Here is a 15,928-nt window from a genome sequence, read left to right on the forward strand (position 1 = left end):
AAAACGGGTATCCAAATAACAAAAAATGGCGGCCTGGGGATCGATCACCCCGAGGCCAACAGAACGGATATCCAAAAAACAGAACGGATATCCAAATAAGTAAACGGCTACCCAGGGATCGATCACCCCGAGGCCAACAAAACGGATATCCAAATAATAAAACGGATATCTAAATAAGTAAATGGCTACCCGAGAATCGATTACCCCGAAGCCAATAAAACGGATATCCAAATAACAAAACGGATACGAAAATCCAAATAAGATAAATAAACAAAGTCTTGAAATCTGGCCACCAAGAGGTCTTAAAAAAAAAAGTTCACAATAACGGTCCAAAAAAGGCCACACAAAACAAGCATGAGCTGATGGTCTTCCAACTCACAGAAAGCCAGACTGACCAACATTCTACCAATTGGTGCGGGATGATGTCACGCCCTTTTCAGACCCCTCACAGTCTCCCGAACTACAGAGAATCGGACTCTCCAACGACTTAGCATTGAGACCAAGAAAGCATACTCTCATGCTCCGGGGACAACTGTTCCAGACCCGATCTCCGGGCCCTTTCTTCGGAACGGTCATCAAACCCGGCATGTGATGAGATGCCCAAACAACGTGCTCCTCGCCTGACCATGAAACGGCCAAGAACTCCCAAATCGTCGACCTCGACTGGAAAAACCAAACAACGATCTCCTTGCCAAACCACAACGGCAAGGAAAAGGTTCCTCCAGCGATGAGACCGAGCACCCTCACTCTCTCGCTCCGGAGGCAACTGTTACGGATCTGGCCCACGGATCCTATACTCGGAACGGTCTCCGAACCCGGTTACCAGGTCCGACCCGCTTCGCCCTTCAAGAAGGCTTGAAACCGACCCACTAGAGCTCCTAACCAACTTTCGAATTCAAACGTCTCCCTTATCTTAATCAAGTAAGATAAGATAAGATAATTCAAATGTCTCCCTTATCTTAGCCAAATAAGATAAGATAAGATATTCACCATCACCTATAAATAGAGGACCCAAGTCCCTCCAGGTATTCATTCATTCCTCACACCTTCTACCTCTTAGATCTATTCTGACTTGAGCGTCGGAGTATCTTTGCAGGTACCACCCCCCATTGCTCCAGTCAAGTGATTCGGCATCTGCCTCAACCCGCAAGTTCTTGATCCATCTCTGAACCCGTACCAGAGACATCTTGTACACAATCCAATAATAAACATATTCTACCAATTTTCTATTCTTCTTGTTCTATCAGTTTTGGACACCAATCCTTTCATAACTATTATGTATTATATCACTTTAGAAAGAAAATACAAGCATAGAAACTCAGAAAGTTAAATTTTAATTAGTTATTATTAACTAATTTTTTTGTAATTTTTTATTTTCATATTTCTAGAGAATTTATAATTTAAAATTAGAATTTAAATTTTAAAATTTAAAATAAAAAAATCATTTTAAAAAATTAATTGATATTAGTTAAAAATATTAGCTCCTTAATTGAATTCAAAAAGAATAAATATAGAATTTAGAGTTTAAAATTCAGCCACCCGTATAAAATATATGTTGGAATACAAATATATGTTAAAAATAAATTAAACCACACATGTATTTATACACAAATATATTGGTGACTGATTTTAGTGACTGATTTTAATGTACGAATAGCATTTTTGTAAATTAAATTTTGTCCACATAATACGGCTCATGAAACGAGAAATTTTATTAAGTGTAATACACTTAGTCTCTCTAACTCAAGAAACTTTAATTCATTAACGACATCATCATCATCATCATCATCTTAGCTTTATGTTTATTCTAGCAAGATCTATATTGAAGATAAAAATTAATTTTCAACCTAACACAGGCAAAGAAATAAAAATTTATTTTCCAATGCATTATTTTGCCCAATGGACAAAATTTTCAAGATTCTTTGTAGATTGGCCACCTTCAGCTAGGTTGTTCCTACTCACTTCTTTCAATTTCAAAGATCTTTCTCTTATGCCTTCGTCACCAAGCAATTGCAACACCTTCTTACTTATCTCTTCCTTTGATATGAATCCATTGTCATCCTTTTTCAATCCCAACCCAACTTTCCAAATATCACAAATATATGATTCATTCCAAAATTGGTCAATGAAAAATGGCCAGCACAGAAAAGGAACACCACTATATACACCTTCAATAGTAGAATTCCAACCACAATGACTTATGAAACAAGCAATGGCAGAGTGGTTTAATATCTTTTTTTGGGATACCCAATCAACAATTTTACCTTTTCTTCCATGAAATTCATCTGGGTATTTGTTGTTTCTCTTGTTATCCATATTATCTGTTATGATGCATAAATACAAACACATGTATTAATAAATATAATATGACATACACAATGGGTAAGTATGAGAGTTTCCTAAAAATAAAAAATATCAATGCAATAAAATTGAATATGTATATTAATTTAACAATGTTATGTATATATTAAACATCAACCAATAAATCAGTAATTCTTATAAAATATATATTAAAAATATATAAAATAATACATATAAATATATACAAATACAGATTAGGTGACTAATATTTTATGTACTACAAATATATCTTTTGTATTAGTTTCATCTTTATCAGCATTTATGATAATTGTTTCAATTTTTTTTTAACAAATTGTACATTTTTAAATAATATAGTAGAAATCAAAGGATTATTACCGATAGAATGAAAATTTTATATTTTGGTTTAATAAATTATTCACAAAATAAGAAATCCCCAAGAAAAGAATTATATATATCTATATGAATGAATAAAATTGAAATATTTATTGATTATATATATACCTGGTCTTATAACCCAAAGAAAAGGCTTGTCAATGAGATCAAGTGCAAGTGCTAATTCTTTGAATTGGTTTGATTCCATTACTGCTAAAGTACCAAATGAAACATATAGAACAGATTGAGGTTGTTGTTGATCCAACCATTCTAAGCATGTTGTGTCTTCTTGCCAGAATGAGGAACTTTTGTTGTTGTTGTTGCTGTTACTTTCCATCAATGGTCCAATTGGTAGGAGCTTTGGAGATATGGAGAATGCTCCTGACTCAAGATCATAGGCACTATTGCAAAGCCACCACTCTGCTAATAACTCCATAGCTTTAGTTTCTTGCACAAGGTGCTTGAAGAAGTCATTGCCTAAGTTACACCATAAAAAGTGTTTAGAGTCCATCATTGCCATATTTGGAGCAAGTTGAATTTCTTGTGATTTGATGGAGTTTCCTGCATTGGCAAAACAAATTTAAGAAAATATATAGAGTGGAGTTTTACTCTGTACTAATGAACTATCAAATATATAAATAAAAGTATCCACCACATGGCTGTGAAGGTTTAGATTATTATAATGATTAGCCATTAATAACAACTTTGGTACTCGCTATGTATGCATGCAAGTTATTCTTACCATCTGAATCTATAATTCCATCCTCCATGAGCTTGGGGATGAAATGAACTGAAGCCACACTTGTAGCTGAGAAGGGAAACAGAGCAGCACATTTAATTCCCAATTGGTGACCAACTTCCAAGGCCCAACTCATATTAAATGTGACAAGAATACAAGTGATCTTGTTCTCAAAATTCAAAGCATTGATATCTTCTATGAGCTTTGGAAGCAAAGAAGGCATTGTTCTTTTGATAGATTGAAGCACTTTCATGCTGTCACTTCTATCACCTTCAGGGCCCAAACCATCTGGGAATGTCACAAACTTTATCATCTTTGATGATTCCTCATCATCATCATGATCTTGAGCAGCAGCAGAATTTTTTGCTCTTTTGTGGTTGAATTCAGTGTAAAGAAAAGTGACCTTGCAACCATGTTTTGCTAGAACATTGGAGAGTTGCAAAAGGGGATTAATGTGTGATGAAACTTGAAATGGTATTGCAAGAAAGTGAGGGGTTCCCATTTTGCAAAGAAAATGAGGGGGAAAGGGGAATGTGATTAGATTAATAATTTGTTGTTATGATATATGTGTGGTTGCATGTTGAGGACTTCAATGAACACTTGAGAAATTGATGACACTATCTTCTGCCATATGCATGTGCACCATGGGGATCGGACATATATTATGTCAGAAAAAAGAAACGTTTGTTTCTGATTTGGTCAGTGCTAATTCACCAACCAGTGCTTGTGTTGTTTTAGAAATAAAATTAGTAGTTTGTATCGGTACCATTTCCTAGTTTGTATCGTATCATATACATATTGTTAACAAAAATATTTTTTTTAAAAAATAAAATCAGTGACTATATATTTATATATAAATATATATATATTATTTATTTTATATATTGATGGTTATCAGTGGCTAAGAAAAAGGAGTTAAATCTTGGCCTTTTTTTCAGCTGAGTTTAACTTTCGCTTTTAATCAAGAGAACTTAGGAGATATTTTGTTTTTGTCTCCTGTTGAGTTAGGAGATACTTTTCTTTTTGTCTCCTGAATTACATAAATAGTAAAAGAGCAGAGAAGAGAGAGTGACACCCAAAAGTATCTCGGTTTAGCTATTAAGTGCAATGTAGCCTACATCATCCATCACAATTGTGATGAAATTTTACTATCTTTTTCACAAGGTATATACACCAATCTTTTCCTATGATATACCCAATTCTATCTGAGACAAATCCAGATTCTAACCCAATCTGAATTTGATTAGACTTCAATCTAACTTTCAACAGTAAAGTACTAATCCAACTTGTAAAGGAATCCCCACAGGATCATGAAACAAAACAGAAAGATGTTCAAAGAAAACTGAGACATCTTAAAATTTTTTCTCCAAGTTTAACTCACTTTCTTTTACCTCTTATTGACTTTTTCTTATAAATATCACCATGTTTACTTTTTTCAATGAGACTCAAACAGACAAAATTGAGAAAAAGAAACTACTAAATGAGAACCATGAAGGAGAAAACTCAACAAGTTTAGGAAGTTATGAGAACTGAACTCTGTGCTTAGTTCTTACACTCTTGCCTTCAACCCTTGCCTGTTCACCCTTATTATAGAAGAGTGAAGCTTTCAAGGTTGAAACTAGTTCAAGGTCCATCCTGTCTTCTTCTCCTTCTTCTGAGCTTGCAGCGGCTTCGGCAGTGATGAGAGAGAAGTCCGAATCTGTTGCATGCAACTTACTCATTCTCTCTCATCCTTATTCTTCAAGCTTTTTCAATCTTGACCGTAGAGCTTTGCTTTGGCTCCAAGTTTTGATTTGGACCGTAGATTTTCTGCTATCCAGATTTGACTTTGATTTCTGCATGGTTGCTTGATTTATGCTTGTAATTTTGTGGATTTTTTCTTGGTTCCTTGGTATAGCACAAAGGATTAATCTCTACATACAAATGATTTTGCTATACAAGTCTTACAAGTCCTCTAATTGATATTACGCTCAAACGCGCTTGTTATGCGCATATCTTTCACGCGCCTCTAACAGATTTTTAATTTTTGAAAGGATTCCGTTTCCTTTTTCGAATTTCTCGCCTTCTCTTTTTCCTTATTCATTTACGTGATTTTCTCTCTCTGTTCTCTTTCTTCGTTATTCTCGATTTCCATTATTTTTTGACATCAAGCTCTAAAATCGTTTTTGAAGATAATGGATAATTCAACTTCAGATTGTCAAATGAACCAGTGCGTGAACCTTACCTGTGAAATTTGTTGTTAATTCTTCCTTGTTTGAATTGAATCTAATGTATTAGTTCTGATTAGAATTAATATAATCTTGTCCATTTTATATTAGACGTTCGGGTGTAGATCAGGAATATTTGGGTGTATTTTTATAAAAGTTTGGATGTATTTACAGTTTATGACTTTTCATCTGATGGAGGGTGAATTATCTTATTCTTTTAGTTGAATTGTTTTAGTTTCTATTTAGTTATGATTCATGAATCTGGTTTTTGTTATTTTTTATGATGGTTTTATAGTTGTATTTGCATTCTATAGTTTATGCTTGTTTTAATATGGTGTATTTTGGTGTATTTTGCAGCTCTTCTGTGGTGTATTTTGGGTGTATTTTGTAGCCCTTGCTGACTTTGGTGACTGATTTTAGTGTACACGTAAAATAACTCATTTCTATATCTGCAGCAAATTTGGGTGTAAAAACGAAGATATTTGGGTGTAATACGAAGATATTTGGGTGTAAAACGAAGATATTTGGGTATATTTTTATTCTGATGAGTTCTGCATAATTCAGAACTCTTCCTCTTCCTCCTCCTCATTTTCTGCTGCTTCTTCTTCTTTATCTTTTTATTTCATATTCTCATAATTCTTTTTGGGAGGAAAAAATCAAACAAAGAAGAAAAAAATACATAATGTTGCAAAATCAAAAGAAGGAGGAGGAGAAACACGACGATGAAGATGAAACACGCGAAGAAAAATGAGGAGAAACACAAAGAAGGAAGAGAAGAAGGAAGAAGAGGAGGAGGAGGAGAAACGCGAAGAAAATGACAGTTGTAGTTTTCATCGAGGAAGAAGAAAAATAGTCATTCATAATGGTGAGTAGCGCGCTTTGAAAATGGGAAATGGTTGAGTAACGTGCGTGTATTTACTCTTGAATATGGGGGTGTAATGCACGTGTGTTTTGTTGGGTTTGTGCTAATTTGTAAGACTTATAAACTAACAAAATTTGTATGTATAGCATACCTGTATCACAAATTGAGGAAAGATGCTTTTTGACAAACTCTTATTAAAGTGCGACTTGCTTCTTGGTTGTAACCTTTTCTTTTTGCTTAAATTTAGAAATAAGCTTTTGTTTTTGAACACTTCATAACTTCTGCACTTTTTTTTTCTTTTTTTCTTTCTTGTTAAATGTGTGATGTGACCGAAGAGAATGAGAGAGGATAGAGAAGAGAGGGTTTGGCTTTCGATGAAAGTCAAGAGAGATTAAATTGAATTGAATTTGGATTTCAAATTTCTTGGAGTGTGAGTGTTGGTGACTTACGTTGAAGTGTTATGAATTCTGCTCACCAAGTGGACTTGTGTTGGACCAACACTTCTTGTTTCATTTTCTTAGTTCATGTGGACTTGTTTATTTGTTCTATGGGTCTTAGATGATTAATTAATTATTTTTCTGCACACCAAATTAAATTTATTAAACAAACAATTGATAAATACATAATAATATTTGTTCATCACTTGGATTAGTTTTCCAAACTTAACATATATTTATTACAATAATTAATACCTTAGACTAAAATAAAGAAATAAATTAAAAAATTAGATAAAAAAAAGTTTAAAATGATACACTTAAATATTAGATGAATTTTTATTGTTTTTGTTTTTAATTATTTTATATTTTACTATTTTTTGTTTGAGATTTTTTAATATTATTTCTTTGTATTGATACTTTAAAAAGTTTTTTGGTCTAATATATTTATTTTTTTTGTCTAATAATCATTTTCTACATAAAATAATACTCAATTAAACATAAGTTAATCATAAATGAAAAAATTATGTTGATTAATATAAATATAACCTATTTAATTTAATTTATTTGCACATTAATATAATTAATTAAAAATGAATAATAAATAAAACTATAAAATAATTAAAAAAATAGAATGTTCATATTTACTTTTAAAATAGATAATGAGAAGTAAGCTTTAGGATATTATTGTTAATAATTATAAGAATAGAAGAATAGATATTAAAATAAGTATTGAAATAAATTTTATAGCACTAAATTTATTTAGATTATTAATATAGTCTTATACGTAATAACTTTGTACAAGGAGATTATTAATCAATAAAATTTTATAATGTTTATAGTATACCTATTTGATTCATATATTTTATTTTATTCTGTTTTGTACAAAAAATGAGACTTATCTTTTTTAATTAATTATTTAAAAAAATTAGTGAAATGAGTTATATATGGTATTTCAATTATGTAAAATTTTTCACATTTTTACTTGAATGATAAAATATGATTGTTGTTGCACTCTTATAAAATATTGTGATATAATATTTTAAAAAATTATCAGGTATTACCGGTATAAATTATAACTCTTACACTGATATATTAATTAAATGACAAATTATTAATGAATATTTAAAATAAAATTATTTTAGTATATGTGACATAAATTAATTGAAAAGAGTACATTATTTTATTCTCATAACACTTAATAATTACTCTAATTTTAGTTGATTTTTATTATCTTTATTTTATATTAAAATAATCTATTATAAAAAATATAATTTAAGATAAAATATATTTTTTGTTTTAATTTTATTCTAAAAATTTTCAATTGCATCAAATATATCATTGACATGCTAATTTTTTAAAAGATTTAAGATCAATTCAACAACAATTTTACAAAAACAATCTTTAACGCAAGCAATTCAACTAGACATAGATGTCATGCATTATTATTAGATTGGTTCTAAATTTTGTAAAAATTTAGCTATTAGGAATATATATGATATAAATTAAAAATTTCAAGAACAAAATTAAAACAAAATAAAATTTATAAATCTTTTTAAAATTTTTACAAATTAAAAAAAAATATATACTTTATCCTATAATTTAGTAATTTAATTAGTCAATAACCAGTTCAATTTAATTATTACTATTATGAATGCGACGGGATAATTCAGTTAAAGTATATATTAATAATAACAAAATATATGGAATTAAAGTATATATGTTACTACTAGTTGCTAATAGATACTAATTCACCTTTTTAATTTATAAAATATGTATAATGTAATATATGAAATTATTAAGATGATAGGTACTTTAATTTATACTTTGACCCAAAAGATTTGGGTTCAAATGCTAAAATTAGAAATTTAAAAAAAAAAATTCATGATAAGAATATTTTAAAAAAAAAAATTTGGTGAACCGAATTTCTCTAAATTTCCATTATATAATAGTCTATTTTAGTTGTTCGCAAGATTTATGTTTTATAAGTTGTTTCATGCATATATTATGATTCTATATATTGATATTGATGTGTGTATTTTTATATTCTATGTATATTAGTTTATTGGCCCCTCTTCATAAAATTCTAACTCTGCCTTTGATAACATGATATAGTTCTTTTTAATAGTTCAAAAATTTATCTTTTAATAATAATAATAATATCAATAATAACAAGAACAAAAATAATAATAACTATGATAATATCAACAATATTGTTTAATAGTTATTTTTATTCAAAATAAAAATATTTTTTTATAAAATTTTAACACTTTATAAATTTATACTCTTATATAATTCATGTGCCACAATATATTAATAGTAAGAACTCACATAAATATTACAAGATTTAGTTTTTATTTTTTTAGATTACTTTCATCATTAATAGTTCATGATCTTTTATTGATCCAACATTATAATAGATTTTTACACTAAAGTTCAACTATTAAAGTTTTAGAATTTTCCACTCAAAAAATACTAACAGATCTTTTTCCTTAAAAAAAGGTCCACATGATATACACAAATAACTTTCACCTAACTCTCCACGTATCATGTGTTTATTGGTCAGTTAAAACTTAGCCACTTTTAACCACTATAACCTTGGTCACTAAAGAGCTACTCTATATACGGTGGATTTTAGCCCGCGCCTGTCCAATTGAGGCTAATGGAACGCTTCGTACAATCTGACACACTTTAAGCTAGGTTTTCAGATTTATCATGAAATTGCGTTTGACCCCTAAAAGATTCAGATTTTGAAAAAGGCATAACATAGTATTTCTAAAGATGACCTATAAAATTTAATAAATGGTTGGACTTTACTCCGTACATAACGCAGTCCGAGTTATTTTATTGAACTAAATACATGTCTTTTATCATGTGAGCCAGCCCAATTCATGATTTGGCAAGAATGTTTATTAAACCTTTTTTTATTAAATTCATGACCATACAAAAAACAAAAAGGGAACTCCATGAATGAGAAAAAGTGAAAAAAAAAATAAATGAAAAATGAAAAATAAAAATGTTTAACGGATGGTAATCTACTAATCTTTAAGAAAATTTTATCGGTAAAAAAAAAAAGAGAAAATAAGAAAGGAAAATCTTTAACAAAATAAAAAATAAAAAAGAAAAAATGAAAAACAAAATTCATTCATAATTCATACTATTGATTGAAAAAAAAATATCCCGCAAGAGGGAATTTTATTATACCAACATCTAAGGTCAGATCCGGAAAGAGCTGTAATTATGCATTTAGTCTGGGATGTCCGTGGCAGCTATGAAAACATAGACAAGCGAACCTACACTTTGAAGCATAAATATTTTGAAGACTCTTAATATATATTTGTATTTTTTTAATAGAGGCCCAAAAGACCCAAAAATTTAACAAAAAATAAAATGTAAAAATAATTGTCAATATGTCAATTCTTTTTTTTCTATTCCACAGCCACCTAACCAATAATTCATTCAATACTATAAACAATAATTTTCATTTCATAAACATTTATCAATTACTAACTATTACGTTAAATTCTATAAATTAACTTCATAACTTGTAACATGTAACAATTCTTTTTTTCGAAACTAACCATTTATAGGCACACTTATTTCTTGAGTTTCGATTGATTTAAATTAAGCTAGTGTTTTTTTTTTTCCAAAGTCAACGTGTTTTTGGGACCAGTTCAAAATCAACATATATACTGCCATAAAAAAAGATATACTACCATTGTTTTATAATTATACACAAAAATCAATATCACACCTTTACAAATTTAAAAATAAATACAGCCCAATTATTCCATTGTCTATTCACGGTCCAAATCACACGAAAACAAATATTTAATACTGACCTCCCATCAACATATATATTATGTTTTCACCTAAGACATAATGGATACATTTGTAAATATTATAAACCGATTCTAACTCTGTGCAGGTCAAGCAACACGTCCTTGACCATCAACGTCAATTAGGTATACACGTGACAAATATTCAAAATTCCAACACAACAAAAAACTATGAGCATCCTGAGCGCCTGAACTGAGCAGGCGCATGCTAAAACTGACCCCTATATGTCATTGTTGGAACTTTGAACACAAGTCCAAACACGATGCTTCAATAATTCCGTTGAATACTAGATGGATGTAACTGTTTATTGATATGATGGTGACACATTACACGCCACATAGATCATAAGTCAACAGAACTAGTCGTAGGAGACTGTATCTTAATATTAAAGTGAATTATATGATAAATATGTAAATTTAGAAATTTTTTTTATGAAATAAAAGAAAAATTAAAAAAATTAAGACTCACATTTTAAATAATAATAAAATAATTAAAAATAATTATAAAAAAATTTATATTCTCTTTATATAATTTTAATTTGTATAGTAGAATGTTCTAATATTAATCATCTTATGTTCTGTGAAGAACGTATGTGCTTATGTTCAGGGACGAACCTAAAGGGGGGCGAGTAGTGGCCTCGGCCCCCCAAAATTTTTAGAAACTATATTTATATATGAGATATGTATTTAAAAAAAATATTATATAATTTAGTATTTTTATATGTATTATTTTTCATTATGTAATAGATTTATGTCTTAATTGTTTAGTTCACTAATATTTTTCACTTAACTAATTTAATATCATACCCTCAAGTCTTTGTAACTTTTAAATTAGTTTTTATATAATAATCTCTATATTTATTTAAAAAAATTATTTATTTATTTTATATTAACATATTTAAAATTTATATTATTATATTAATAACAACTTACATAGTTATATTTTGGTAATCACATTATGTACTTTACATATTCTTTTCTTATAAAAAATACTTATTTTTATTCTAAATTTACGTTGTTGAAAGAAAAACTTTTATAAAAATATCTTATATCTTGTATTCTATAAAGATATTGTATCTTTCAAATAATTAATAATTTATCATTTATTTTCAAATTTTTTAAAATTTTTTAAAGAATTAATTTTAATTAATAAGATATGTGATAATTTTTAACTAAACACGCTATAAATTATTGGTACTTTATAGTTTTATAATGTACTATTGATATTGTTATATTTCTTTTATATAACTATCATATTAAAAATAAAATTATAAAAAAAATTTATAATTATATATATATATATTTTGATAAATCTTTTAAAAGATTAACTCTAATAATTATATGTTAATTATTTTTATGGAATAAAAAAATTTATCCAAAATTCGGCCCCTCCATATTAAACTTTCTGGATCCTTCCCTGATTACGTTTGCAGTAAAGGTCAGCATATCAAGCTATATATATATATATATATATATATATATATATATATATATATATAGCCATGCATATTTTATCAACTTTGCAAGTTTCTATAAGAAAAAGAAACAAACCAAACTAGGCGTGGGATGGATTAACTTATTTAAATAAAAATATATTTATTAAATTTTAAATATATTTAGATATATTTTTAAAAAAATTATTAAAAAATAAATTATTTATTTTTTAAAAATTAATAATACTTTATTTAAAAAATAATAAATAAATATTTTAAAATATTTATTTTTTTAAAAGATAAGTACAGATTATATTAGCAATCCATGCCTATATAAAGAGTGCTAAGTGTGTTGTTTTAGTATTGTGAAAAGAGAAAGAAAGGAAAAGCTCCCTTAGGCTTAGCTTTCTCTGTTTTATTAAATTTAAAGTTTTTAACATACAAAAACTGTTCATAACAAGAGCTATGGCTTCAAACAACAATGGCCGCACGGCAAGTGAGAGCTTCAAAGCTCAAGCTCTTGTTTACAGGCACATGTATGGCATCCTAGACTCCATGTGTCTCAAGTGGATCGTTGACTTTCGCATACCAAACATAATCCACAACCATGGCAAACCCATTACTCTTTCAGAATTGGTTTCGGTTCTCAAAATTCCATCGGCTAAAGTTGATAGCACGGATCTTTTCATGCACTACATGGCACGTAATGGATTCTTTGATATAGTAAGAATATACAATTCTCACATATACTTCACATATAATTCTCACATATTCTTTGCCAAATTTGTCTTATTATAAATATTTATATTTCACTATATAATTTCTTTGGAAAAAAAATCCTATTGTCTTAATTAAGTCATTTTTTTGTTTAATACAGAATAAACCACCAAATATGCTCTCAAAGCTAAGCTATTAAATTGTTGATAAAAAAAAGTATTCTTCAAATTTGATAACAATAAAAATATTTCCAAAATATTAAAAAAAAAAACTCAACTGTTAGATATATATTCTTAAAATATTTTAGAGATGAAGTTTTGTAGTAATTTTTTGTAAGTATTATTAGAAAGATAAAAATTTTTATTTTAAAATTTTCATTATTTTACATTAAGTAGATTTTTTTAATTAAAAAAAACATATTTTTAAAAAGTAAAAATAAAATCTATAAATCGAATTTTAGTTTCAAATTTTTATACCTTTTTAAATAGTTATTCAATGTTTTTTTACAAAATTTCATATTAAATACACGGACAATTTACCAAATATAAAAGTCATTTTCTGTTTATCAAAAAATTGTACTTTAATTATTTTTATTGTATTTTACAACATTTCAAAGATATTTTCGTGGTTAGAAAATTCGAAAGGCACTTCTATCAGCAATTTGATCATTTGAGAATATTTTTGTTGATTTTCTCTTTAATATATAAGGCACTATCTATGTTAGTTTTCTTAACAAAATGTTATAATTGCAACTATATCATATACCATGCATATGGAGTTAATATTGTATTTCCATCTGTATAACGAAGGTGACAATTCATGGTGACGATGATAGCAATCAAGAAAAAGAAAAGGAAGCATTTGCTCTCACAGCAGCATCAGAGCTGTTGATCAAAGGCACTGAAAACCCTTCTATATCTCCGGTGGTAGAGATGTTTCTCGGTGATCCAACTCTTTCAAGTTCCATGCATCATTTAAACAAGTGGTTTTATGACGAAAATCGCCCTCTATATGAAATCACCTTGGGAAAACCTTTGTGGGAGTTTCTTGATAAGAACCCTGCAAGCTTGAGCTTGTTCAATGATGCTATGGCCAGTGATTCTCAGATGATAAAGTTGGCACTAAAGGATCACAACATGATCTTTGAGGGATTGGAAACAATTGTAGATGTTGGTGGTGGAAATGGAACCACAGCTCAAATTATCAGTGAGAAATTTCCAGCACTCAAATGGATAGTATTTGATCTTCCAATGGTTGTGGAAGGTTTGAAGGGATGCAACAATTTGAGCTTTGTTGGTGGAGACATGTTTGAATCCATTCCTAAGGCTGATGCAATTCTACTTAAGGTAAGCATTTAATTAGTAGTGGATTAGTAGCGTGTTTGCCCTAATTAATTTTAAATATTTTTTTAACTATTTTTAAGTCTTAAAATTAAGATCTCTAGTTAAGTTATAAGCATGCATTTGAGAATTAGATTGAACTAGTCGGTTTAATTAAATTTATTGAGAATGATAAAAAATTGGTTGACAATAAATTGGTTAAAGAATTACAAATTTTGGTTAATTGATCTAACCATTATAATTTTTTAATGATTAATCGATTTAAATAATAAAATATAATTTTTTTAAATAATATATTTTATACATAAATATATTACTATTATATTTGACTCAATTCTAGTTGAATTTCGATTAACCTTTAAATCTTTAAATTTTTAATTTTATTAGTTTATGGCCGATTTGATTTTTACAACTTTGATTATAAGTCACTTATCATATTAACTAATTTTAATTTTATTATTTTTGTATACATTTAATAAATAAAAAATGAAATAATATTAGTATATATAATGTTATATTTCTTTTTTTCTTTTGCAGCTAGTCTTACATTGTTGGAGTGACGACAAATGTGTAAAAATATTGAGAAACTGCAAGGATGCTGTTAATACTTTAAGTAGGAATAAAAATAAAGGTAAAATAATCATTTTAGAGGCCGTGATAAATGAAGAACAAGATGAAACTGAAATTACTCGACTCAAATTTCTTATGAATATAAGCATGCATATTATTCATCATCATGGAAAAGAGAGAACCAAAAAAGAATGGGAAAGTATCTTTTATGAAGCTGGCCTCTATAATTACAAAATATCTCCATTTACAGGACATTTATCACTTATAGAGATCTGTCTTTAAAGATGACCTCATAATAGTTTTTACAACTCTATGAATAAAATAAATATTATGCAAACAACTAAAAAAGAAAATGTCTACTTTGAATATAGAATTTAAAAATGTAATTTTTTTTATTTAATATTTATCAATTATTGTCAGAATAATTATGTACTTTTAGATGTAATAAATATATAATTATGAATGCTATACGTATAAAATTATAAATGTTATGTTATATAATATAAAATAACTTTAAGTATTGTTTTTTTAGTATTATTATTTTATGTAGTTGTATATTATTGTTTACATGGTATTTTTTTTGAATAAAATTTTGTAATATGGTATTATATGAATAAAGCTCTATATTCAAGGACATATTTTTAGTGTCGTCGTTCTTCTTCTAAATTCGTGCATGCAGGATTTTTTTTTCTTCTTCTTCTTTCTCTTTCATTATCGTTATCACCAACAACACCAACATTATGTGTTTTTGTTGATGATTGAGTTTTTTTTACTGCTTGTTTAAATTTGAATTAATTTCGGTTCATTTGTAAATTAACCGAGGTTCACTTGATACTGTTGTTAAGTATTGACCAAATTTTTTATTTCTTAAGAAATTTCGGTTCATTTCTTAGTTTAATTTAGGTTCATTTGGTTTTGTTTCGCTTGAATTTGCTGAACTTATTCATGTGTGATTGTTTAGTTAGTTTTTGTTCAAATCTAAACTAATTTTGATTCATTTGTGAATTAACTAAGATTCACTTGATGCTGCTGTTAAGTATTGACCAAATTTTTTATTTCTTAAGAAATTTTGGTTTATTTCTTAGTTTAATTT

At 28.0% G+C, this 15,928-nt stretch overlaps 2 protein-coding genes across 2 annotated transcripts; one reads left to right on the forward strand and one right to left on the reverse strand.

The window, feature by feature from the left end:
• Nucleotides 1–1,692: 1,692 nt before the first annotated feature.
• Nucleotides 1,693–4,103, reverse strand: LOC107635392 (UDP-glycosyltransferase 83A1-like). Its single transcript, XM_016338863.3, has 3 exons — nt 3,437–4,103; nt 2,824–3,255; nt 1,693–2,321 (listed from the first exon to the last, which is right to left on the reverse strand). The coding sequence occupies exons 1-3, from the start codon at nt 3,933–3,935 to the stop codon at nt 1,888–1,890; spliced, it is 1,365 nt and encodes a 454-aa protein (XP_016194349.1). The 5' UTR covers nt 3,936–4,103; the 3' UTR covers nt 1,693–1,887.
• An 8,467-nt stretch (nt 4,104–12,570) lies between these two features.
• LOC107635399 (isoflavone 7-O-methyltransferase-like) lies at nt 12,571–15,188 on the forward strand. Its single transcript, XM_088483879.1, has 3 exons — nt 12,571–12,931; nt 13,735–14,271; nt 14,803–15,188. The coding sequence occupies exons 1-3, from the start codon at nt 12,674–12,676 to the stop codon at nt 15,115–15,117; spliced, it is 1,110 nt and encodes a 369-aa protein (XP_088340005.1). The 5' UTR covers nt 12,571–12,673; the 3' UTR covers nt 15,118–15,188.
• The last annotated feature ends 740 nt before the right edge of the window (nt 15,189–15,928 follow it).

Source organism: Arachis ipaensis, chromosome B4 (assembly GCF_059453495.1).
Source record: "Arachis ipaensis isolate K30076 ecotype BB chromosome B4, ASM5945349v1, whole genome shotgun sequence".
Taxonomy (NCBI): Eukaryota; Viridiplantae; Streptophyta; class Magnoliopsida; order Fabales; family Fabaceae; genus Arachis; species Arachis ipaensis.